The sequence below is a fragment of the Betta splendens genome, chromosome 4 (genome assembly GCF_900634795.4).
Source record: "Betta splendens chromosome 4, fBetSpl5.4, whole genome shotgun sequence".
In the NCBI taxonomy this organism is placed as follows: domain Eukaryota; kingdom Metazoa; phylum Chordata; class Actinopteri; order Anabantiformes; family Osphronemidae; genus Betta; species Betta splendens.
In genome coordinates, this window is record NC_040884.2 from 32,606,667 (window position 1) to 32,631,809 (window position 25,143).

The 25,143-nt window shown below is 42.9% G+C and overlaps 1 protein-coding gene across 7 annotated transcripts in view; it reads right to left on the reverse strand.

The window, feature by feature from the left end:
• LOC114853122 (inactive N-acetylated-alpha-linked acidic dipeptidase-like protein 2) overlaps nucleotides 1–25,143 on the reverse strand; it is a 539,927-nt gene that overhangs the window by 290,840 nt on the left and 223,944 nt on the right. For all 7 annotated transcript variants that reach the window (XM_055508329.1, XM_055508328.1, XM_029146091.3 and 4 more), the window contains 3 exons: nucleotides 6,273–6,449; nucleotides 4,959–5,136; nucleotides 4,074–4,235 (listed from right to left, as the gene is read on the reverse strand). In XM_055508329.1, the coding sequence (XP_055364304.1) occupies nucleotides 4,074–4,235; nucleotides 4,959–5,136; nucleotides 6,273–6,441 (509 nt within the window). In that variant the 5' untranslated portion in view covers nucleotides 6,442–6,449. The remainder of the gene's footprint in view (nucleotides 1–4,073; nucleotides 4,236–4,958; nucleotides 5,137–6,272; nucleotides 6,450–25,143) is intronic.

Genomic DNA, 25,143 nt, shown 5'->3' on the forward strand with positions numbered 1-25,143 from the left:
GGGGGTGCTATGGGCGAGAGAGTACACTCTGGACGGGTTGCCAGTCGCCAGCAGGGCAACAAATAGACATACAACCATTCACACACACACACACACACACACACACACACACACACACACACACACACACGGGTCAGGATGCCGGGTTCTCAACCCGGGGAGAACGTGCAACGGCAGCAGGGCCGCCTTGGAATCGAACCCAGAACCTTCATGCTGTGAGGCGACAGTGCTACCCACCACACCACCGTGCCGCCCAAGGTCAGTTACACCTACACCAATTTTTCTTCTATACAGTACAAACCCAATTACCGTAGAACCAATTTATTTAACCGAATGAAGACACCTTAATATGTTTTGTTGGTTTTGAAATTTATAAATTACGCTATTCAAACAAACACAGATCACACTACTATTGTTCTAGTACTTAGGTCTGGTGTTCTAGCCAGAGTAACCCAAACATAAAATACTCACATTCACTTCTCTGAACCTGTAAATGTGACTTTATTATATATAATTAGCAGGAGAGATAAGTGCTATATGGGCCAACATACAGCATGAGCAGTGGGAAACCATCTTCTAGGGATTTGAACCTAATCCACTTTCTCTCCAAAGCAGCTCCACACACCCAACACATTGCTTTGAAGTGTAAATTTGAAAAATAATTGCTTGCATAAAGTTTCTGCAGTGAAAAAAAACCTTACCGAGGGGAAAAAACATTAGAGGCCCTTTGGCTGAGAAACAAGAGTGGAAATAAAAAAAAACAATAAATACAAGTACCTATTTGTGCTGAAGACAGGCTCCAAACAACGCACATGGTGATTGTTATGTGCTGAATGTGGAGCTGCTCAGACAGAGATAATAATTTAATGGAGGAGAATAACACAAACCCACCAGCAATTAATTCACACTGAGGTATTCCCAGTCTAGCCAAGCGTCTCATATTCAGTATTGCCTCTCTGCCTTCCTCTTTTCTCACCCTTCTTTTTGTCACTCTTCAATATTCTACAACCAGAAAGATGTTCACGAATCGAGATCCCTGATAATGGACAGATATCATTTGGGCGACTGGAAGAAAGAAGATGAAACAAACAGCAGCATCTATAACGACATCATGTGGGAGGAACTGCTAAAATCAAGACCAATGTATACAGTCATCACTAGGACTGTGGAGCTATTTGTTCACCAACGGTCCAACGGTGGAAGAAGGATGCTTTTCAACATTCAGCATCATGCCCAGCACTATATCAGGAGAGAAGAAAAGAAGCAGGTATGGTATGAGGCAAGGCCCAAAATGAGGACGATTTAAAGCAGGCAGCACCAGGAGCCACCGGATGCAGCCTTTTAACACATGGCAACAAGTTGGAAGGGCAGCACATTGGTTGAGACTTCTTTGATTTACACTGTAGAAAACAGAATCATTGCTTCAACAGCAGAGATCAAAGACTACATGACATGGGTTTGGTTTTCTCGTGGTGGCTTCATGCAGGACCAACAGCTGTTCTGCCTCATCCAATACTGAATCCTACAGTATGCAACTAAGGAGTTCATGTAACTGTTTCTTGTCATTTCTATATTATATTGTACAGTATTGACTGTTGAAGGATTTATAACCAGTAAAAGAGGACGTATACTGTACTTATCCGTCTTAACTGTGTATGTAAAACACACCTGTTTTTTCCCTGGACTCATGGGGAGCTGACTTTGTGTTGCAATAACTTCAGACAGGCAGCCAGACCATAAAGGAGCATCCACCATTTTAGTTTGGACTTGTGTTAGGTTATGAATTGCATTTTTCTGTGTTATTTGAATTTCTTTGTAGAATTGGAATCTGATGTTTTCATCATAATAACAAAGAGGAGTTTGCTGCTAGAGATGTGTTCAAAGTCCAGGAATTCTTTACAAAGAGACAAAGACTGAAGGCACAGTGCCATTAATACTACAAGTGAGCATGCAATGAACACCATACATGGCTGTCAACTGTGAACACTACTGTGGCTGTCATATGATTGATAACATAATGACTATACATAATGTCCTCCACCTAAAGTCATCCTGACTGAAGGGAGTCACACTGCATTTTATCTTCTGCTAAAGCTGCCTCATTACCTCTGCTCCTCACTCTTCTGCTTATTTATTTTGACAATGGTTATAGATCATGCTCAAATTGAGCTTAGAATACCTGCCTTCATAAACCACACTTCCTGCTAATGGAATGAGCCAAGACAAGCATGAGTGTCTGCAGTAATTAAGAGGAAAACATTGTGAGCTGAACTGTGTGAGCACCTGTGAGTTTTCCAATCACAGAGAAAGTGGGAAATACCCTCCATAATAAATAATAAAGACAAGTCCCCAAATATCCAAACAGAGCATCAGAAAGGTGAAAGGAAAATATAATTGGTATTAAAAACTGGTCCAGTCTCACCTGAGACCGGACTCATTTGACTTTTTATAGAATGTGAAGTTTGTTTGTTTATAATAAAAAACTGAAGACGCACAACCACACTATTGGGCATAGCAGCATTTCAGTTAAATGCTGCTAATTTCAATTCCGATATTGAGGCAGGCTTTGCGATTGTGATCATAACTAATTATTGTCTCTTTGTAAATATATCAACTTGTGTGATATTACTGCTTCATTTCAGGCTGGTGCCATGTCTGTTTTAGCCATTTTCCTCCTTGTTCACCTGCACCACTTAGTTGCCACAGAGTCGAGATTGACAGTTTTATTATACAACAGGGGACAGAGTAGTCCAGCCCAGAATAATAAACTGTACAAATTGATATATTAATGAAGTGAGAGGCAGTAGGTGGTGAAAACACGTCTCTATGTGTCCATCCATCAACTGATCACTCTCACAGATGGCGGAGAAGCAGTGTGAGTTTCTGGCACCTTGAAAAATAAATGGGATGAAATAAATAATGAAATGCATGAGGAAGTCAGTGAGGGAAGCCGTGGTGACATGATTGTCTCAGTTCAGTGGCAAAGCCAGTTATCTCGCAGAGACACCCAGGCCTCCCGTGATCCTCTGGCTTGGAGAGGCAGCGTTCAGGTTGATGGAGGTTTGTATCGGTGGTACAAATAACAAAAACACACCCGCTACCTGCTACAGAGTCTTTATCTGCTTTCTGCAACCTCTCCACTATCTGACTCCTTGCCTTCCTCTTTGGATATAATGGATTACTACCTGGCTGGAAGAAAACAGCCGTGACTGCCGATTGTCACGAACACGATAGCTGTACTGTAACATCGATAGCAGCCCAGAGTTGACTATTATCCTTTCTGTCAGTTACCCTGTCTCCTTCTCTCAACATCCATTCAAGTCGACTCCATAACACCAACATTGCTTTGATTTCCCAACATCTTATTCCCAGAATCCTTTTCTATTTTGGCTTTTTTTCCCTTATCTGTGCTTCTTCACTGTGTCAAATACTAAATACCAGCCAGTTTATTGACCCTGTGAACTTATAACTCAAACTGTGTGATCTTCAAAACATCACATACAATATTACTGCTGTGTGAACCTGTGTTCTCTATACTTTTAGTTTTTGAAGTTCTGCTTATGTTTTTGCTAAAAACGACTTCCTGGAGGAATGAGATGGACCACAAACAGCATCTTTATCATCAGAAAAATGAAGACGTGAGAAGTTTATAATAATAATCTCTGTTCATACACTTTAATCAATTCTTAACTTCTAACTCCACTAAACATCATTGACTATGGCTCAACCTATTGCCAGCAAGAATTTTTTCCAAATATTATTTTCTTAGTTTCAGTTATAGAAAGAACAATTAGCTGCATGCAGTAAATACTGTAATAACAATATTAAATTGAGTTTCCAGACACTCGGTTGATGTTGTCTGGCTGCTCAATCTGTTAATTCTCTTTACCAGCTGAACCTTTATTCTGTGTTCCTCTCTGTTCTGTGGTTTTTATAACCTCTCAGAACTGCTTTCATGTGCAGATCTAACATGAGCTGAAAAGGAGGTTTCAATGAGTGGATTTGTATGTCACACAGTGAGGGCTTGGTAGAAGGAGGAGGAGGAGGTTTATTAGCAGGAATTAGGACCTTACCTCTGTAAAGCATTTATCTTGTCAGCTGTGATGCCTTTCAGCAGCTCTTCTAGCAGGTCAGAGGTTTCAGCTGGAAGAGTAGGTGGTTTGACAGTGGGTGTGTGAGTGAACCAGCCAATTAGAAGACCCAAAAGAAAAAGGCCCAGACCTGCCAGGAAGTACCTACAAAATCAGAAATAAATCAGAAATGTGTTTGTTGTTTCCAACAACAACTCACAACAGGTAGAGTTTTGTATTAATGAGAGAAGAAGTGTGGATAAGATGTTTTATTCTCCTTTCAAGGTCAAAAATGAACTCTTGCAATATCACTGAAATGTGAGGCCTACATATCACAGTCTTTTGGCGATGTCTAATACCTCTGAGATGAGATGGGGGCTTTGGCTTGATGTGCAGATTGACATTTGAGAGGCTGCTATTACCTTTTCATAGCAGTTGAGTCAGTGTTGGTAATAGTGGCTTAAAGTCTAACGACGTCATTCAGACCTTGACTTGAAGGACCCTGCAGTGGCACTTATGTGGATAACATGCAATCTTCCCACTCTGGCATCAGCTGTGACTGTTGTGGGAATTAGGAACTCCCAGTTCAGTTTTAATCAGTGTATTGGGAAATATTTACAGCTTCAGGAGAAACATTGTGTTGAATTTTAACATTTGAACAGTTGTAGTGTTAAGGGAATTGAAACCAATACAGTATATCAATGTTTTGGACTATTATGAATTAGAAATAATGACATGTGAAACGACAAACAGACTGGTTGGTTTGGGCTTTGCAACACTATTTTCAAAGATTTAACTTACAAAAAAGTGACTTAGAATACATAAAATTGTGTTTCCTGAACTCATTGCGTTGAAGGTTAAAGGTTGATCTATGGGACACTGAGTTACCTGAGCAGGGAGCACTGCAGCCGTCGCTGTCCTTTGTGACCAGGAGCCCTGGTGAAGTGGGAGATGTAATTAGGATCCTCCTGGAGTCGCTCAAACCGTCCATGTGGAGAAACTGAGACAGACGGTTGGATGGAGTCCATTAGGTCAGGGTCGGGGTCCGGCCCGGGGTCTGAACAGCCTAGAGTGAAACCAGTGAGATGCACATGAAGGACATAGGAAGAGCTGTGTGGTAATCATTTGCTAATCAGTCGACAACTCACGTAAAAAAAACATTCTTTATCTGAAACTATGTTTTCTAAAGCTATTCTGTGTATGCTCTGACTAAGTTCCACAGAGAAACTAGTTGAGCTGGACACTTTTGAATCTGATGATTTGCTAAAATCTCTGAAATAGGTAAAGCTGGCAGGTGGAGTTGCTAAAACTAGACTTAGAGTTATAAATGGGCCCTTTCAAAAGGGAAAGCGACTAAGTACTTAGAGCTGAGATTTTAAATCATTCTGCTCATGCCACAGGGCATTTGTGAGGATACAAAACTACAGCTGATAGTAATCTTTAGGCACAAGTCAAAGCCAAGGAACTCAAGTCAAGCTTTAGGGCATTTATGAAGTTCCACTCTTTTGTATCAACCACTGCACTGCTTCAGATTTTGTCTCTCTATACACCCATCCATCCATTTTCTAACGCTTAATCCCATGTCGCGGGGGTGCTGCTCCACACAGAGTGTGTATATATATCATATATATATATATATATATATATATATATATATATATGATATATATAATAACTATTGTATAGTAAAATTAAAGACCGACTTGAAAAAGTTGACCTACTTCCTAAATTGTACAAGGATCATTGAATAAAACCACATGTGCACGATACGTAAATATGTAAAATATGTAAACAAGTTAAATCATAGACAGCCACAAAGGATCATGCAAAACAATGTGATTTGTTTGCGCAGAACAATCATTACTACATTAAGTCAAATCATAGCAGTACATGTCAAAACAAAAGCCGGCACACAATAAATCTGATTCAACATATTAGCTGGTGTGAGTAACTAACACTGTATGCTTTACAGTTTTAATCTGTGGGATTCCTATTGATGTGAGACAGTGGTTATGAATAATTCATCAACTCATAAAAATATCCCAAAGGTGCTGTTCATCAAATTGATTTCCCTGACATCTACTATACTGTTCATTTGATTTATTATCATCTGTAATTGTTCTTTGAATAAGCATGTAGAGCTTCACAGAATGTGTACAGTTTGAATCATAAAGGTAAGTACCAGTGAAAGCCCAGTCCTACCTGACAACTGGCAGTCTACGTGCTGCATCTGCATGCCATCCATGCTGGGCCCTGGCTTCTGCAGGTCCTCCTTGTCCAGGTCCCAATCCAGATCCAGTTCACCAGAGCAGTGCAGTGCTTCCCCAACCAGTGGGCCAGTCTGCGTGTCACATACTTTTCTATACGCCATGCTTTTACCTGGAACACACAGTCAGAACATTTCACTCTCACATTAAGACTTTGATAGTTTATCAGCTATTGCAGACCAAAAGTATCAGCATACGGTATCGTTACTGAACTGAACTTTCTTAGTTTCAGGGACTTGGTCATCAATGCCAGTTACCCAGCCTGCTATCAGCCACCTGGGCTACATTAAGACTGCTTATTTAACTGAGTAAGTAATGGTTTATTAGTAGACCCAGATTTAGAAGCAAATGTGATAAATGTGGTTAATAGCTACTAGGCCTAAGTGACTGACCAGGCTCTCAGCATGCAATTATAAAAACTAAAAGCACCACAGGGTACCGCAATGCAGTTTCACGCAATAATGTGACTGCCAGTTAGATCAAGGCAAGGAGTTAAGTACTGTGTGTGTATGTGAGTGTGTGTGTGTGTGCGTGCGTGCGTGCGTGTGTGTGTGTTTGTGTGCGCGCGCATGCAAATGCCGTCTGTAAAACCTCCCATCTAGTGTCTCAGTAAATCGTCAGGTTAAACAGTCCTTTTTACACACTTTATGAGCTGCCCAGTATAACAGCTACAATAACGGCTACAGGTATTAATGAAATAAGGTAAAAAAACATAATAAAATAAAATCAAGTGGACTGATTACGAAGTTAAACCACACCAAGCCAGAACAATTCGAAGCTTCACCTGTTAGAAAATAAGGACACGTACAAAGTTAGTGTGGAAACCAAATAAAGCCACAAATAAAATAAATTAATAAAATGCATTACAACAATTTACATTGTTGTCTGTCTCTGGCTCATTGATTTTCTATTAGACATAAAGCAGCATCTAGATTTTGAAGTTGCATGTGCAGCTTTAGTGAGAAAACAATGAGCATCCTGAGACTAGACTTGCTACTGGTGATGCTAATGATTGTAAATCAGATATTTTACAGTTGCAAATCCATTCAGCTCTGACCAGGTTAGAGATATTCCAATTTCACAAATCTTTGTTGACTAGAGTAGCTACAGTAGCAATATTTGTGTTAGAAAGAAATTTCAAGGAGAGATTGAAGCTGAAAGGGAAACTGGGAAATAAAGAGATAATTAGAGAAAGAGCTGGAAAAGGGGAGTATCAGGACATGGAGAATAAGGAAAGGTGCAGTAGCAGAGACGCAAAGCTTAACAACTGAAAACAGCGAAGGGGGGTGAGTGTTTAGACATGAAGGACAGGTTGAAAAGCAGAGGGAAGATGTCTGGGAGCTCCTGGGCATCAATCTTCAATGCTCCACCACACTTTCATTACTTCTAGTTCAATGCAGATGAGGGATTCTCTCCTTAAAGTGGAACAAAAGTTCATTTAACTGCTGACCTCTTGTTACAGCAATACACACTGCAGAACTTTTAGCATGATACATCTTTCTTTTGTACACGTGTGACGCAAGCGTTTGAATATTTCGAGAAACAGTTCCGTAGAGACGATGCATTTAAGCATGTACTGCAGGTGAGTGACTGCATTTACTACAGTAAACCAACCAATGAAGTTGCTTGGTTTACTCATCAGTCTCTGTATCATTTCTTTCTCAGCCTTTCCTTTTAGTAGGTTGCTTCGGTTCTAAACTCATGTTTGCTTTTTGTTGTGATGCTGGATGATTGACAGAGGGGAGGAGCCAAGCAGCTACAAGTGAAGACAGTTTCTGGTCATGTGCGCGTCAATCAAAATGACATCAAAACATGATGAATGGGAGTTTCAAAACTATTGTATATTCGCTCTACATTATTGTAGATCGTATAGACCCCAAAGCTATTGTACAGATACCATATTAATCCTATATGTGGCAACACTGAATTTAAAGCTTTAAAGAAGTGAAGCTAAAACATTTTTCACAGATTGAAAAGGTTTTAAAAAAGAAAAATAAACAATGATCTGAAAAGCATCTACAACCTGTAACCATGTCATAAAGGGTATGTACAGTAGCAGTTCCATTTTTTTCCCACTCCAACCTATCGAGGCAGATGACCGGACACTGAACCTGGTTGGTTTCCTATCGATGGTTAGATTTATTGCATAAAATCCCATCGTTTTCTGTAACATCGTCTATTAAACATGTTTCTTTAAAATCTTTTGTTGGTATTTTGCATTAGGTAAACATAACCGGTGATGCACTTCCTAAAATGTAGACAAAATCCGCCACATTAAACTGTAGGTACTGTGAGAACAAACATAATGTCATATTTCAAGGAGCTAATTTCATTCTATTAAGGTACTGTAAAAAGGCCATGACTCCTATGCTGGGAGTGGAGATCAGTATGATAGTATCAATGATGACTTTATCATTTGGAGCATACCATCTTTTGTTAGCACAAGGCTCAGCTGTGGTCTGGCCCTATAAAAGGCGATATGGGCCCTCAACCATCTCAACTTACAGTGCTTAATGTACCATCTAATGGAGGAGACCACTCTCTGGCCTCCCTGCGCCTGGAACAAGGGGCTGGCATGGGCTGGCTCAAAAGGGAAGACTCCAAGAATGATAAAGGGCAGTGTGTTGTGGGCAAATTCAATCCAGTACACACAATGACTTGACGAGTAGGATCCGGTAGACAAAAAGGTGGTGAAGTAAGCCTTCAACTCAGCCTCTGGAGTCCACTGGAACTGGACTGGCTGGAGGTCAGAGGATGGAGTGGATCAGCAACCATGTTAAACCCCCTAATAAAGCGTATTTAAAATTGATGAACCACAGAAACCAGTGTACTGTAGTACTCTTCAAGCATGGGCCAAGAAGTCAATCCAGGAGATCTGCTAGACTCATGAACCAAGATAAACAGATACTGTGCATCAAGGGATTAAGCATGGCAGAATTATCGAATCAGCCAGCAGTTGCAAACTGAGGCCCCATTTCTGACAAAATATTGTTGGGGATTTTGTTGGACCACATGTTTCACCAAGAGCTGAGCAGTTTCCTCAGCAGAGGGAAGAACAGGGGAATAATCTGCACCATTAGAGAACCTGTGACCTATAGACCAGGGTCTGGAGGGAACTAGAAGAGAACACAGACAACCCTTAAAGATGGCCACCAGAAGCATTACTGTTGGTAACAAGGAGCACCTGAGAACGTAAAAAGTACACAAACACAAACAGAGTACAACCAACAGGGATGGGTGGTGTGTGTCTAAAAGGTCTGACCCTGTGTTTAATGTTCCACCTTAACGTACTTCATAACCCTCATAACCCCATCTTAAGAGCACCCATAAAAATTGGTCTAAAGACCTTCTCCGGTGTTTTTCTGTGTCTCAAACAGCTCGGCTAAAGCGTCCATCTTAAAGTTTTCAGAATCTGGTCTATACGATGGAAGTGGGTCTCTGCCCCCACCAAAAAAGGGAAGGTGGTCCCAGTAGTGTGCTCCTTGACAAAGAGCTGGGTTTTTATCAAGTTCATCAACTCTGAGTGGAAACAGTCAGTGTGTTCATTCATATTTCTAAAATAAATGGAATTATCGCCCAAGAAAACCAAACAAGCTTGTTCACCCGCGAGACATCATTCCAAGACTCGTTTTGACTACAAGGCTTTGCACAGTGGCTTCCACTTGTCCAAATCACTGTATGTCTGTCAGTACACACCTTACTAGCATCTGATGCACTGTAACTTACAGTACACTTACACAACTGCTGTGTAACAGGAAGGTGGACACGCATCAGCCTGTTTGGCTTCTACATCCCACAACTGCTGTGTGTACAACATGGGAAGGTTAATGATCTCACTGTAATGTACCCTTGTTCTATACTGTGGATGAGTGAAGCTTTGAGAATGATGTCAAATACATAACTATAAAAAATCATTGCTTTTTGTTACAGTGGCTACAGCACGTGACATAAATGAAGTGCCTTTGAGTAATTGTATAATTGTTAGGCCATGGTGCCTTGAAGGATCCTTGCTTCGTCTGTCGTTTGAGAAGTAACAGTTACATCCGTGTTAGAGTCTGCGCTTCTGAAGTTGTGTTGCTCAGTTCATTGCATTTTATTTTTGCACAGACTAAAGGACTGAGATGATACAATGTGTTCCTTACTAGAATACAGCAGAGGTCCCACAGGGGGAAGGAATTTGTGCCTATCTTTGCTTAACATTTGTTTTGCTATAAATAGGTGACATCTGTTCAGTCAGGCTGATTCAAGGACCTATTATGTACAGTTGATGCTAAATTTCAGGCATTTGAAAATAGGCAATGATGTTTCAAGTAATTTGCGGCTGCTAATCTTCTGACTGCCTTTTTGTCATTTCCAGTTAGATGCTGTTGGAGGTTGATGTCTGTGACTAAAACACCAGCTTCCTGTGAAGCTCTTGTTGAATAAATCATGAGGCAGGAGGGAGACGTGTGCCCATCATATCTGCTGGAAAGGCCACTAAATGTTTTAGCTGGCACCCCTCATGGTGGTTTTGGGATAGCAACTAAATGTTGCTCTCTGGGCTTGCAGCTCCATTTGAGAGTGTAACAACGTTTGATACTGTTAGTTCTGCTCCCACGCCCCTTTCCAACCGGCTTTCAACCAAGTTGACAACCCAGCATCTCAGCAGGCTAGGAGTCTGTACTGCTCTTACCTTTCATCACCATGGAAATAAAAACAATCTGGACCTCCTGAATCACACTATATGCCTCTGTCATATACAGCTATAGATCAGGAAAATATAACATCCCATTTTGCATATCACAAAAAAATAATGATGCAACAACTGGTAGGTTTGACCCCCACAGCTCTCCCTAATCATAAACAGGTATGTGGCCTGAGAGAAAAACAATAGAATGGGGCAAAGATGCCCTTTAAAGCTTTTTGACTGATATGAAATACATAAAGAGACACGTTTTTTTGCTTAGGCCTAATTGTTAGAAAACTAGGCAGGACCTACGCTGTCAGTTTAAAGTAAAGGGCAACAGCAGCTGGAGGTGAACGCTTCTCTCTGCCTCACTAGGTTTACTCTCCAGTCTAGAGAGAGTTATAAGGCAATATGAGGTCAGGCTTTGGAAATAATAACGTGAATCTAAGATTTATCGGATGAAGCAAGGGAAAGGCTGAGCCCGGGGAGTCATGGGAGTAGTAGTTAGGAAGAAATGTAGTTTGTGGAGGTGGAGAGCTGCGAACAAGTTGGTGCCCTAGGCAAGATCATGATTTTGCGCCCTCCACTCACTCCCCTCAACAACCCCCCGATGGCGCGATCGACTACAGTATGTGTCCCCCGGCTTGCGACCGTGATTTTTGCCCCCCGTCATGTAGGTGTTACGAAAAGTGTTTCGTAACAGTACCGTTTATGGCAGCTGGGGCACTTGGGAGTGGGGGGATTTGAGAACTTGTGAGGTATAGGGAGGTGCTGTGGATGTTCACTACATGTGTTTTGAATAAAGTTTTGTTCCACTTGTTTATTCTACGTATACACGTTTTTCTTTTAACGAGACGTGTCATTAGGGTTCAGCCATGGCTTCAGTCAGCCGCCAGGTGTCACTGTTCTTACTTAGACTTGGGCTTTTTGTGTTTTACAACGCAATTATGGAAATAACTTGTCAGAGCTTGAGGCATCCCCTGCTCATCATGTACGTACCTACATTCTAAAATCAATCCAGATAAATGTAGAAATACACAAGTAAGGCTTGGACTGGGAAAGTGCAACAGTTTGCTGTGGAAATAGTCACGCAGAGTAGACTGGATTTCACATGCGTGAGCAGATACTCCTAAACTCCTGCTGCTGCTTTGGGGGTTGGACACCTTCAGCATGATTAGGGCACATTAACAAAGAGGAATATGTCCCCAAAAAGCCGATCAGCCGTTGTTTCATTGGATGCGACTGTGTCACGCTCTAGTTACAGCGCATGTGGAGAGCTGTCAATCCCTCCCTGTCAGACAGACAGGCTGAGGGGGAGCAGAGAGACATGATCGCAAAGACAGCACATTATTCATAATTCCCCTTAAATTATACATTACAGCATCCTCTCAGTTACTTTCATTGTATAATACCACCAGGGACAAATAAGAGGGAGAAAAGCAAACAGTGGCATAATGAAATGATCGACCGTCTCCATGGAGACTCAGATTCACAATCCATGGCAGTCGGCAGCAAATGGTGCAATCATATGCTCAGAGGAAAGCCAAAGAGTCAGCATCTGCTAAAACAGGTTCAGTAATGGAGCATGTCCGCGCAGTGTGATGGCATTTGAAAAGTGGCAGTCTTTTTAGGACTCATTAGGCAACGTGACCTGTTCGTTGACCCACTGATCACGCTGCATGGCCTTCTTGTTTTGACTTGCCAGCTCTGACTGTTCTACATTTAGCTTCTATTCTGATGCTTCTCTGCTTTAAACTAGAATTTACAAGCACATACAACTTCCTTACTGCTTTGATCACATGTTCAGAGTATTACATATTCATATTTTCAACATAAATTATCTGGGCAGGCTTCTGATTCATTTTGAGCATAAGTATTCTTGCATATTTTTATTGTTGGTATGATGTAAATTCACAGTATTTTTAATGCAATGCACAGACAAAATGCACCATACTGTCAACACCGATTATGTGTACTATACTTTGGTCATGGTTTACACATGAAATGACACGTTGACATCAAATTAAAACATCACAACTGTGTTACAGGCATGTACATTATCTTGTCTTGTTTGTGTAGATAAATGATTATCAAACAGAACATACAGAACATGAAAGAGATAAAGAGGTTGAACTTACAGTACACACCATAGCACTGGCAGCACTTTCTATCTAAAACCATTCATTTTAAAATCATTTCAAAATAAAGACCTCAGGTACGTGAAACCTCCAGACAGAGTCCAGTCAGGGGCTCCGGAGCTAAAACAGTGCAATCAGGTGAGGTGTCGAGAAAAAAAAGGTGAGGCGAGGTGTCGAAGTAGCAGAGACTTTATATGGAATCTGGTTTATCTGTGTCTTTGCAGTGTTGGGAGAGAGACAGATCAGCACACAGCTTATTGAAATCCATTTAATAGCACAGCAAAAGGTAGACTCGGTTCATCTCTGCATAAAATATAACCTGGGTCTCCTGCGACGGTATCCATCTATAACGACGGCATCAACATCTGCCTGGTGCCATGTAGCTATGAGAGTTCGTTACAGGCTGCAGGGCCATCAGAGAAAAACCTTTATTTTTATAGTGTTCATGAATTAAAGATGGCTTCCCCTGGGGTGTTGAGGGAGAGTAGAGCCTCTCTCTCTCTCCTCCACATTAAATCTCCTGAATACCACAGGCCATGTCTCAGGATGTTAGACACGGAAAACAATAACAGGCAAACATTCTTATCTAGCTGTTGTTTTGTATTTCTTCCTCTCAATACCCGTTACCTTTCTTGTTTTCTCCCTTTCCTCCTGCCTTCTCTGCCTACTACATTCCCTGCTCTGAAAGTTCAACTCAGTTCATTAAAAACTGCATTACCCACTAGTCACCAGGTTATGTAGTCCATTATGCCTAAAGGTCAGATTCTCCTGTTCTGTAGTGGGAGGATTTAGGAAACAGATGGACAGATGTGGACGAGTAGAATGACAGACAACCTGCTTCAGAGAGCATCAAAACACCAAGTCATTCACTTTATTTATGTTACGAACTCGCCCCGTCGGTTCCAAACCGGCGGGGTTTGACAGGGAACCTACTAACTCCTCCCGTCGGTTCCGAACCGACGGGGCTTTGACGGAACCCTGGGGCAGGAGAGGGAAGACCCCAAATGCATGACCCAAACACAGTGTCTTACCAGTTAACATAAAGTGGTTTATTTAAACACAACAAAAACTCACTGCACCGCAGGACTCAGTTCAACACAAAGGAAGAACTAAAAATCACTGCATTGCAGGAAAACGATAAACAACCTAAACTCTATCTAAACTAAACGCTCCGTACACTGCGGGCCAAAATCCTAAACATGAACACAAGACATAACGCAGGACCACTAACACCTGAACAACAGCACTGTCAAACAGGCTAAACCAAACACGCTCCGTAACACGGTTTCACTAAACATAAAACATAAGACACTCACAAACCTTGCGTGGTGACAGGACATAAAAAGAAACCAAGGAACATCACTCCATGAACTCTCCTCTCTTGAAACGCAACTTGGTGTAACATCCAGCTACAACCTCGAGTACACACCAGCAATGTGTCGAACAAAAAACATCCCTTAAATACAAATCAAACAGGTGGGTCAACTAATCACCCAGGAAATTAACTTCAACCCCAGACCCACATCAAAACCCCAGGAGCGCCTCTAGCGGCGTGGAGGCAGAACGTCACAATTTATGTACAGTTAACCTAGACTAGATTATCTATAAGAGGTGAGGGTGTTTATTATCTTATACATGTCATATTATAACATATTTCATGAAATCAAACATTTGGCTTGTAAATTTAACACCACTTTGTTATATTTGAGCAGTTAGTTTCACTTACATAGGGGAATGTTAGCATCAGCTGAGTGTGGTACTGTATGCACACAAACAAAGTATAGAAGTGATGACAGCTCTTACAAGTGACTCTATGAATTAGCATCTGTTGACATGCCACATTTAGGTAGTATGTGGTTTGGAGAAATTGGCAATTTAATAGTGATGCCACATTCTGATTAAAACCCTTGGGGGACTAGTCTGATAGAACATTATGTAAATTTACATGAAGACTTTTCTTGGCAAAGAGCACTAAAAAAATCAATAAGGCACTTTACAAACCAATTACAGTAACTGTTTCTATAACGGATGAAATGATCTTCACTAATCACAGAACAGAACGGGGCCACAGTGAATGAGCTGCTGCCTCTGGATTTTACATTAGATGTCATTTTTACTCTGGTGCTGTGACATGTAAATTTTCCTTCTCATCTAAATTACACAGGATTTTACTATATACAGTTACATATACTGTCTTGGCATGTTCCAAGCGCTAGGTTCATACACACACCAAACGCGGCTGTAATCAGGTCCCAGTCACCAACACTTTTATCTCAAACACAGGATCACATATGCTAGCACAGTTAGCATCGTTAGCTTCATTAGCCTGTATCAGACTGTTAATTACATGTGAAGGCTATCAGTTACCTGGAAGTGAGAACGTCCACGCTGGACGTTAGAAAGGCAAGATTGTGTCTGTAGGTGTGATGGGAAAATGCTCTCTATGGTCTACTTATCTGTTGTAGGTTTTCTTTTTTATTTCAACATACTTTATCAATCATAATCTAATCTGAAAGTAAATCTATTCTGAGGACTTTTCAAAGACTCATACTTCAGGTCTTGTAGCTACAGACCACTGATTAGAGAGAGCACAGAACAGCAGAAGAATGTCTTCAATGTGGACCTTGCTGCTTTTGATGCTGTTGTGACTAAGTAGAACCGACACGGGGCAACTTAAGTTAATGAACTGTTGACGGCTGGTGAAGAAATAACAAGTGAAGCATTTTCTGACTGCATTGCCCCACAATCACAGCCTCACTGAGGGGATGCTTGGAAGATCCACGCTGTGGCTGTTAGGGAATGTTCTATGCCCTGAGGTGAGCCTTTCAGAGAGCACTTAGGGAACCTTTGGACTGACAACATCCTTCTGGCAGAACAACAAGCACATATGCATCAGTGTGAGCATGCTAATGTGTACAAGTTAATGACAAGTCCAATTGTGCCCACTACAAAAAGGTTCATAAGCATTGTCTGATTAAATGATTGTATTTCCTGGGCTTAGCCACAGATGTGCATTGCTGTAGCAGGCAGAGGATTCTTGGCAGTGTCTGGCCTAAGCCTTGGGCTCCAATCATTAGGGTTCTGACAGTTCCTCTTAGCTTATACTTGAATTCTGATTGAGGTGAAATTTGCAAATCAATGTCAGATCCAAGATGACTTCAATCACACTTTAGGCTAAACAACCATAAATGCACTTCATGATATGACAACACACATCAAACAGCCTGAGCTTTCAGATTTCTGCTTCATTTCAGGGTTTAAAGCCACATCAATGCAGCATATGCCCCTGTATGTAAATGCAAGATCTTTGTCCTTTAAGTACTTAGTGGATATTGAAATAATGATTAGTACAAATACTATACAAACACATGGACATGCATCAGTATAATGGTTTCCAGTCCAGTTCCAGAGAAGCAAGAACTGGATAACATATTGTCAATGGAAATTCTCAGTCATCCAGGTGGAATAGTCTGAAGGTTGAGTAAACTAGATTTCTTCTTTTCAGTAGAAACGTTTCACCACCAATCCCGGTGGCTTCTTCAGTCTGAAAGAAGTTGGCTGAAGGCCACACATTTATCCTTCAGTAGGTTTTTTCCCTCCCACCTGTAACGATGATCTCGTTATGAAAACAAACGGCTGGGGATGAATAAGTGTGAACTTTCAAGCCCCCCTCCATCATTATAGAGTCGTTGGGTTTGTCCTTTTGTCATGGTTCTATGTCTTTACATATTATCATTATTATTATTGTTGTCTTTCGCCATTTCCTGTTTTACTTTGTTACACCGATCTAGTTCCTGCCTGTTAGTTTCTGTCTAGCTTCTGATCGGTCATGTGTTTCATTCTACCTGCACCTAGTTACTAATTAGTCTCAGCATTTAAGCATTGTGTCTGCGATTACTCCTTGCTAGATTGTTACTTCATTTCCCTCTGTATACTCTCCAGCATTTTTTCAAGTCCTTTTGTGTACCGACCCTGGGTCTCATTTTTGACTGTGCCTTGCTTGCCCCCTGTCTGTACTGCCTTATTGATTGAAACTTGCCTGGAGACTGACTACCATTGCCTGACTCCTGTCTGTACCGTTGCCTTCACCCTGCTACCCTGTAACGCTTCCCTCACCCCTCTTTCAAACCATTTGTCCTCTCGGTCCAGAATGTGAACTTCGTTATCATCAAACAAGTGGCCCTTTTCCACCACTGAAACTGGGCCTAATGTGTTGTCCCATCTGTGCTGAGCCATCCTTCTGTGTAGTGGCTGTTTGGTTTCTCTGATGTACAGCTCGGAGCACTCTTCACAGCACTGGACTGCGTAAACTATGTTGCTCTTCCTATGTTTTGGTGTCTGATCCTTTCGGTGAACAAGTTTCTGTCTTAGTGTATTAGTGAGTTTGAAATAAACAGGTATGGGCTAGTTAACCAAAGTCCTTTTCAGCTTTTCTGAAACAACGCTCAAGTAAAGAATGACCATATTCTTCAGCTGATCCCGGGTCTCACACTGTTCATTGTACAGATAACACAGCAGATAGATTCCTACATGCATTCTTGTCATGTTCACCTGCGCAGCAATTTTGGCAAAGAGTATGTGAACACCTGTCACAACCCAGTTAAGCTGTCCAATCCCAGCGGCCCCTGCACACACACTTCTTTCTGCCCTCTGTGTCACAAAGAAAATCATCCTCATCAACTGAAAAAACTAAAAAGAAATTAAGCATTACTCAGTACTTGAACAGCTTGTAAGATTACACCACCTTAGACACATTGTCTGCTTGTTCAAACCAATAAGCAAAAGCTTCACTCTGATTGATTCGATTTTCAGGTAGGGATGAGTGGAGCCTTAGTGCTGCGCCGTGTCTGATGCGGTGGGGGGGTGTCTGGTGGTTGGGAGTGCCTGTCTAATGGACTGGGCAAAAGGGCTGGTCAATTCTGGGGTGCCCACATGGGTCCCCTGTGGTGGGGGTGTGGTGGCCACTGGGACCAGCAGTCCAGTGCTGAAGTAGGGCCATTTGGGGGTTGTCGTGTGCCTGTCTCCGGGGAGCGGAGGCGGGCCTCCCTGCCAGTGTGCGGGGCGGAACTGAGGATGGAGACCTGGGTACCCTGTGTCCAGGGGGGTCCCTCTGGGGGTGCCTGCCTGTGCCCGGAGGGGTGTCTCTCCCCTGGGACATTGCCCCTGCTTGGGTGAGGCACTGGCAACTAGCGGTCTGACGCCATCTGGTACCTGCTCAGGCCTGTTGCGGGGGGAGGTCTGGTGTGCTACTCAAGCTGCAGTCTTTATTAGGCCCTAGGCGGAGGTTGGCCCTCAATGCACAATATGTGTGTAGATTTGAGTGGAGCGCTGCACGGGGCGAGCATGAGTATGCTTGAGTGAGAGAATGGGTAAGTGTGGCAGAGGGGTGAGAATGGTTCTGGCTGCGCTGCTTGCGGTCCATTGGTCTCATCTAAATTATCCTAGCTGGGACTTGTGGGGGGCTGTTGTGTGGGTGTTGTGGGTAGCAGAGCTAGTCTGGAACCTGGCTCTGCGTACCCCGGTACCTTGATTCGCAACACAAGTCCACACTCATCCACTTAGACCTGTGAGGGGCGTCCTGCAGATGGAGGGACTGGCTACTGAGAAGTAGTTTTACCAAACTGTCCCTCCTAAGTGGGATGCTCTGCAGTTTTAATTGCATTAGACACTCATCCAGGACTTTGGAGGGTGCGTCTGGGGTGGGCAATGGACGGAGCCTTCACTTTGATGGCTCTGTCTGCTGGACCCCTCGGGGAACTGGCAGTCTCCCAAAATTCCTCATACCTAGCCACATACACATACATTCAGGGCCCAGGGGTGGGCTCTTTTACTGGGGCCTCGGGGTGAGGCCAGCTGTGACCTCGTCCACTGGCCCTGGTGGAAGGTGCTGCGGTTCCTGCCTGGGGCCACACATGCAGCAGGCCAGAGACCTACCCTCCCTATGAATGATGTGTGTTGTGTGATGTCTGTGTTGGTGTCTGTGTGTGTACGTATGCGTACAGAGGCAGCCGGTAAAAGTGTCTACCCCCACCGTGTTTGGGACCCAAATCTGCCGTGTCAGCGCCCAGTCTGCACTGCGTGAAGAGTGTGTTACGTCCTTCTGGCCTGTAGGTGGCGATTGACTCCCACTTTTGGTCCTAAAACATCGTAGTTGCTTTTGTCATATAGCCTCTTGTAGAACAATCAATGATCAGGTCTTGGGTGGCCTAGTGGTTAAGATGCATGCCTGCAAAACTTTTTGTCCGGGATTCAAGGCTGAGTGGAAGCAGTTTTTTAATTTTAATTATTGGAAATCATGTGATCATGTGACTCACGAGATGACAACGTTGTATTGCTTAGTGCACGGATCGCCAAGACCATGAACCGCTGGTCCCGTTATAGTATTTAGTATAGTTATGAACGTAAGTAAGTTATGGCAAATTATGGCAGTTTAAAACCAAAAATAAGAAGCTGAACGGTGCGCCCTCCCGCGTGCAGCATTCGATTTGAGGCAGACAAGCTACTGTAACCCTGATTTCTCGCTGTTGGTACGGGCAACAATGTTCTTCACGTGGTATTCTTCTTTAACGCACCACACGGCAAGACAGTACGGCACATGTACACTTTTTTCTTTACGCCGCTCTTAACCAACGCGCGTCACCTTTTTCCTGTCCCCCGTCAACAAGGGCAAGTAGGAACTAATGTTAATTACAAATAAAATCACAGTAGCTGAAATGCCACGTTTCCGTCCCTCCCAAGTGGGATGCTCTGCAATTTTAATTGCATTAGTCATACACACTCATCCAGGAATCTGGGGGCTCCCTCCGGGGGGACCAGTGAACAGAGCCTTCACATTGATGGCTCTGTCTGCTGGACCCCTTGGAGAATCGTCGACCTCCCAAAGTTCCTAATACTTAGCCACATACACATACATTTAGGGCTGGGGGTGGGCTCTTTCACTGGGGCCTGGGGATGAGGCCAGATGTGGCCTCGTCCACTGGCCCTGGTGGAGAGATCACCACCCAGTTTTAACTGCAAAAAGACATTTAAGGTGGGGGGGGGCACTCTCCGAGGGACACACCGCCAGCAAACGGTTGTGCCTACCCTCCCCAAGAATGAGATCAAGCGAATGGTGTGGGTGCGAGAATGTATCTGAGAGTAAATTGATTCACGTATGATTGACTAGTTTGTTGTGAGAGAGTTTATGGTGTGTGTGTGATGATATGTGTTGTACATGTGGGTGGGTGTATGCGTCTGTGTTTGTGTGAGTTTGTATGTGTGTGGTGCGGTTGGAGTGTGGGGGGTCCGGTTTTCCGCCCGGGGTACGATGATCGTCTGCCTGGGTGGTCTCTTTTCTGCTGACCCCCACCAATTGCTGGCCTTGTGCTGCAGGCCGGTGTGGTGCCAGGGGATGAGGTCGGGCCGATGGGGTCGTGGGTCCACTCTGACCTCGGGTGCTGTCTCTGTGGCTGCTGCAGCTCTGCCTGGGGGGCTCTGTGTGGGCGGCAGGATTCCTTCCTCTGCTTGCTGGATGGGCGTAGTGGCCGAGCCCCTCACATCACCCTGGCCTCCACAAGTGGCATTGTTCATGCACCAACGTCTGCCTCACCCTTTGGGTGAATAATATCAAGCTACAGTTGTATGGGATATGTATAACAATGCACATGTGTATGTATATGATATGTATATGTTTGTATGAGTATGTGCACACACCTTAACACTATTATTGGTATTAGTATTAATCTCCAAGGTAAACCACAGTACAACAGTTGTTTAGTTACGAATGTGTTAGCCTAAGGTACATCCCTGCTTATTTATTTTGCACCGATTGTTTGCTTAACAGATTTGCTTGGTTTCAGCAGCTGGTTGCACCCCTAACCCCCTACACCCTAAAGCAGGAACTCAACCTGTCCACCAACACAGCAACATCACACACATTTTGGATTAGCTAAATAAACCATTAAATAAACCATAAATCAAGAAGAGTATATATATTTTATATATACCCATCTTGTTAAAGCAAAGCTGTCCATCACAATATGGCATTCAGCGTAAGATATGCTGCTTGTTAAACTGCTGGACAGAACAAAATTTAAAAATAAATAAATAAAAATAAAATGCCACGTTTCCCAAACATAAAATAAATAAATAAAAAGGAATACTAACTAAGGTTACACTACTACAATTTAAAAAAGTGAATAAGGATGATCTAGACCAGGGGTCGGCCACCGGTAACACCCACGTTTTCAATGAAAAAAACAAACACTGGGAGCCGCGGAGGGCGGCAATATTATATTATTTGAGAACATTCAACATTTGTTTTTTAATCCAAAGAAGACATAAAAGTCAGGGCTCAGAGGTTTAACATTTTATATTTTATTGACAGAAGATCGTAGTGATTAACAGCATACCTATTCAGTCCTCGTCCCCTTTTATATAGAATACGAGCAACGATCAAACATAAGCGTCATATTACGCCTTGTAAAACTATTCAGTATAGTGTATAACTGTTCAGATCGTTTACAGACGATAAAATTGTCAAGACATCGACAAGGACAGCTAACTCGCTTTTCCCTGCTTCAAACAGCTGCTTTCACTGAGAGCAACCAGTGCAGCATCACCGGTCAAACTGGAAACACATTCACTGGTTCGGACGCTTTAGGTGTGTGAACTGGGGAGGAGACGGTGTCACGATCTATGTTAGTTCCTGTTTTACTTTGAATGGACTTCCTGTTCACACCTCATCTCAGCTGTTTCTCTGTCATTACCGGTTCCCATTATCCACACCTGTCTGCAATTAGTAATCCACATCAGTATATAGTCTCCACCTCTTACACACTCTAGCTGCCAGATTGTCGAGTCCTAGTACTAATTCCAGCGTTCTTGTATAGTTACCTTGTTTGCTGATCTCGCCTGTACTGTCGCCTTGGATCTTGAGACTAATGCGGCGACTAATGCGGCACCGCCCGATGCTGCCCAGTCTCTCACGGAGCTTTGTCCCGGAGCAGAAGTATTTCTCACCTGCTGATCGAGTGGTAGCAACACATTAGCATGCCTATGCGCCTCTACGGAGGAGGGGGAAGGGCTGTAAAGTTTGCTTTTGCGACTGTGAGCATGAGACTGTGAGCATCACAGAACACATCACATATTATTCGATCTCGTGTTTCATTGAGCGGCAGTCTGGAGCTCTCTGCTAAGACTGCTGCCCCGCGACCCATCCACGGATGAGCTTCGATTAAAAATTAAAAGCAGAGGTTTTTCGTTTTTCTCTAAACAAAAAAAACAGTTTTAAATCCAATTTCGAGTGTTTTTGTTAAAAATATTTTTGCTCGGTTTATTGGTCTGTAAGGCGGTGCTTTTATTCAAATCTGTTTGCCGCCCATAGCAAGAGAAAGGAGAAGGTGGATGCAGTTTTGAAACATGGGCCGAATAACTCACATCAGCCACTCATTCAGTTACAATGACACGCATAGTCAAAACTAATTCTCGCCACATCGTAGCCTGCATTTGCACATCAATACATTTGTGTATTGGTCACACTCTGTCTGGAAACATGACTCCGAAACACGTCACGCAATTGTGTAAGAGTTTGATGTCTCCACCAAATTATAAGCAGAGGTAACGAGAGAACGACTTTTTGTGTTTTCCGTTTGTCGCTAAACAATAATAACATTAACTCAAATTCCGTGTCTTTTGTAAAAAACAAATATTTTTGCCTGTTTTATTGGTTTGTAAGGCGGTGCTTTAATTAAAATCCATTTGCCGCTCATCGCAAGAGAAACGAAAACGCCGGTGAAAGTGGTTGGATGAACGGATGGGAAATGAAAATGTTGAAACGTACACGGGTTGAATAAGTGATCTCAGCCACTCAGTTACAATGACACGCACAGTCAAAACAAGTCAAACTGCAGTTCTGCAGACACAGAAAAACACGTAGGAACAAACATGTTGCTGTAATGCGTCGCTGTAGATCTGCTGATTTCTGGCGTCCTGTCAAAATTATGACCGACAACTGCAGTAAAATAAATTCCTATGATTATTACGGTTATTTACGTAAAATCTACGACTATTGGAAAACATTCATTAACAAGTTGTGGAAGTTTAAAACCTAAATAAGCGGCTGTAGTCGCAGATGGACTGTGCTCTACGTCTTTACTTGGCCATGCCCATTCAAATTATATTAATTAAACTGCGACCCATAATCACAGAATTATGTGAAGCCAAAATGTTGTATCAGATGTTAGAGCGGTGGGTGTGTACATATTTTTAAGAGACGCCTGCTATTTAAAGACAGGAAAAAGCGGAGGAGAATGAAAACAAGAACGTGTTGCTGCTGTGGCGCTGCCTGTTTTAAACCACACAGAACAATTATAACTTCGCAGTGAAGAGAGAATAACTAAGCCATCAACAAGTTGTTGCCCTTCATACTCCCCACGTTTGAGCACACAACAGATACTTAGCGACGCACCCGTTGCGTCAGTACTGCAGTGAAAACGCTAGTCATTTTGAACCGCTACCACTGTATGGTGCGATTGGATTGTTGGGGTACGTCCTCTACCTAGGTGGTCTCTTTCTGCTGACTCTCACCAATTGCTGGCCTTGTGCTGCGGGTCTTTTGTGGTGCCAGGGGATATAGTTGGGTCAATGGGGTCGGCCCCGCTCCGCTCGTGTGGGGGTGGCAGACTGAGGGTGGCGAGTGTAGCGGCCCTCACATCACCCTGGCTTCCACAAGTGGCATTGTTCATGCACCAACGTCTGCCTCACCCTTTGGGTGAACAATGTTACGCTACAGCTTTACTAACCTTGTAGTGGGACACTCAACACCTGAGCTGAAAAACAGGCTTTCTAAATCCAACTGTAAGTATTACTGATACTTATCACTATCATGTCAGTAATGTGTGATTATGGTAGTTGTATGTCATGGCTGTTATTATTATAATAATCTCAGACGTAAACCACAGTACAGCAGTTATTTAGTTATGAATGTGTCTGCCCAAGGTATATCCCTACCTACTTATTTTGTGCCATTACCCATTAATCAGGAATAGTATATTTATTTCTTATACACTCCTCCTGTTAAAGCAAACTCTCTATCACAATACAACATTGAGCCTAATACATGCTGCTTGTTGAACTGCTGGGCAGGACAGAAGGTGTGGAGAAAATCCTTAAATACTGGCTGTGGCAGCAGGTAAGAGACAGGAAACAGGTGACATCACACACCCAAAACCAACAGTGCCCCTGAAGGTCAGAACTGTAACATAACTGGTACCTAAAAGGTTTGAAGAGAAAAGATGTTTGATCAGGACTGTGAACCTTAAACTCCTCCAGCGGTGGAGAGAAGAACGCTGACACGACTGTGACAGTAAATCAGCTGGATTTGCAAGTGAGAAGATAATTCATCTCCTTGTGTTGTGTGTGCTACATTACTCCTCAGATATCCTGCGACACCCACACAAGTGACATGTAGAAAACGAGAGATAAATGAGGTTGTTTGTGCTCGCCCACCCTGTGACTCACATATGATGGACTTCAGTCCACCAAGTCACACCTTCTCTCAAATTGTCTGTACACAAAATCACAAATAGGTCTAAATATAACTCAGGCTGCACTGCTGTGAAAGGCTGATGCATATCACTCATCAACACCTGCCACTGTCGCTGTCACTGTCACGCAGGTTGATACATCTCTACTTACGCAGTTTTCTGGATTTGAACACCCAATTTAGTAGGAAATCTACGCAAGTCTTTGTACATGAGGCCCCAGCTGTCTACTGCACACAGCTCCTGTCGGCTGCACCGCTGTCTGATCCCCCCGCGGTCGACCTCCCGGCTGTCTGCTGCCTCAAGGTCAACTCATTGCAGGAGCCTTTCGGCTGTGACAGCTTCGTCCACTGTGCGTTACTCTGGGCGGCACTCTGGACAAGCAACCCTGAATATCAGAATGTTTTTTCACGCATTCTTTTGATATGAATGTGTATTAGCTAGTGTAGTTACATTGGACAATATGGCGTTTTGTATGCA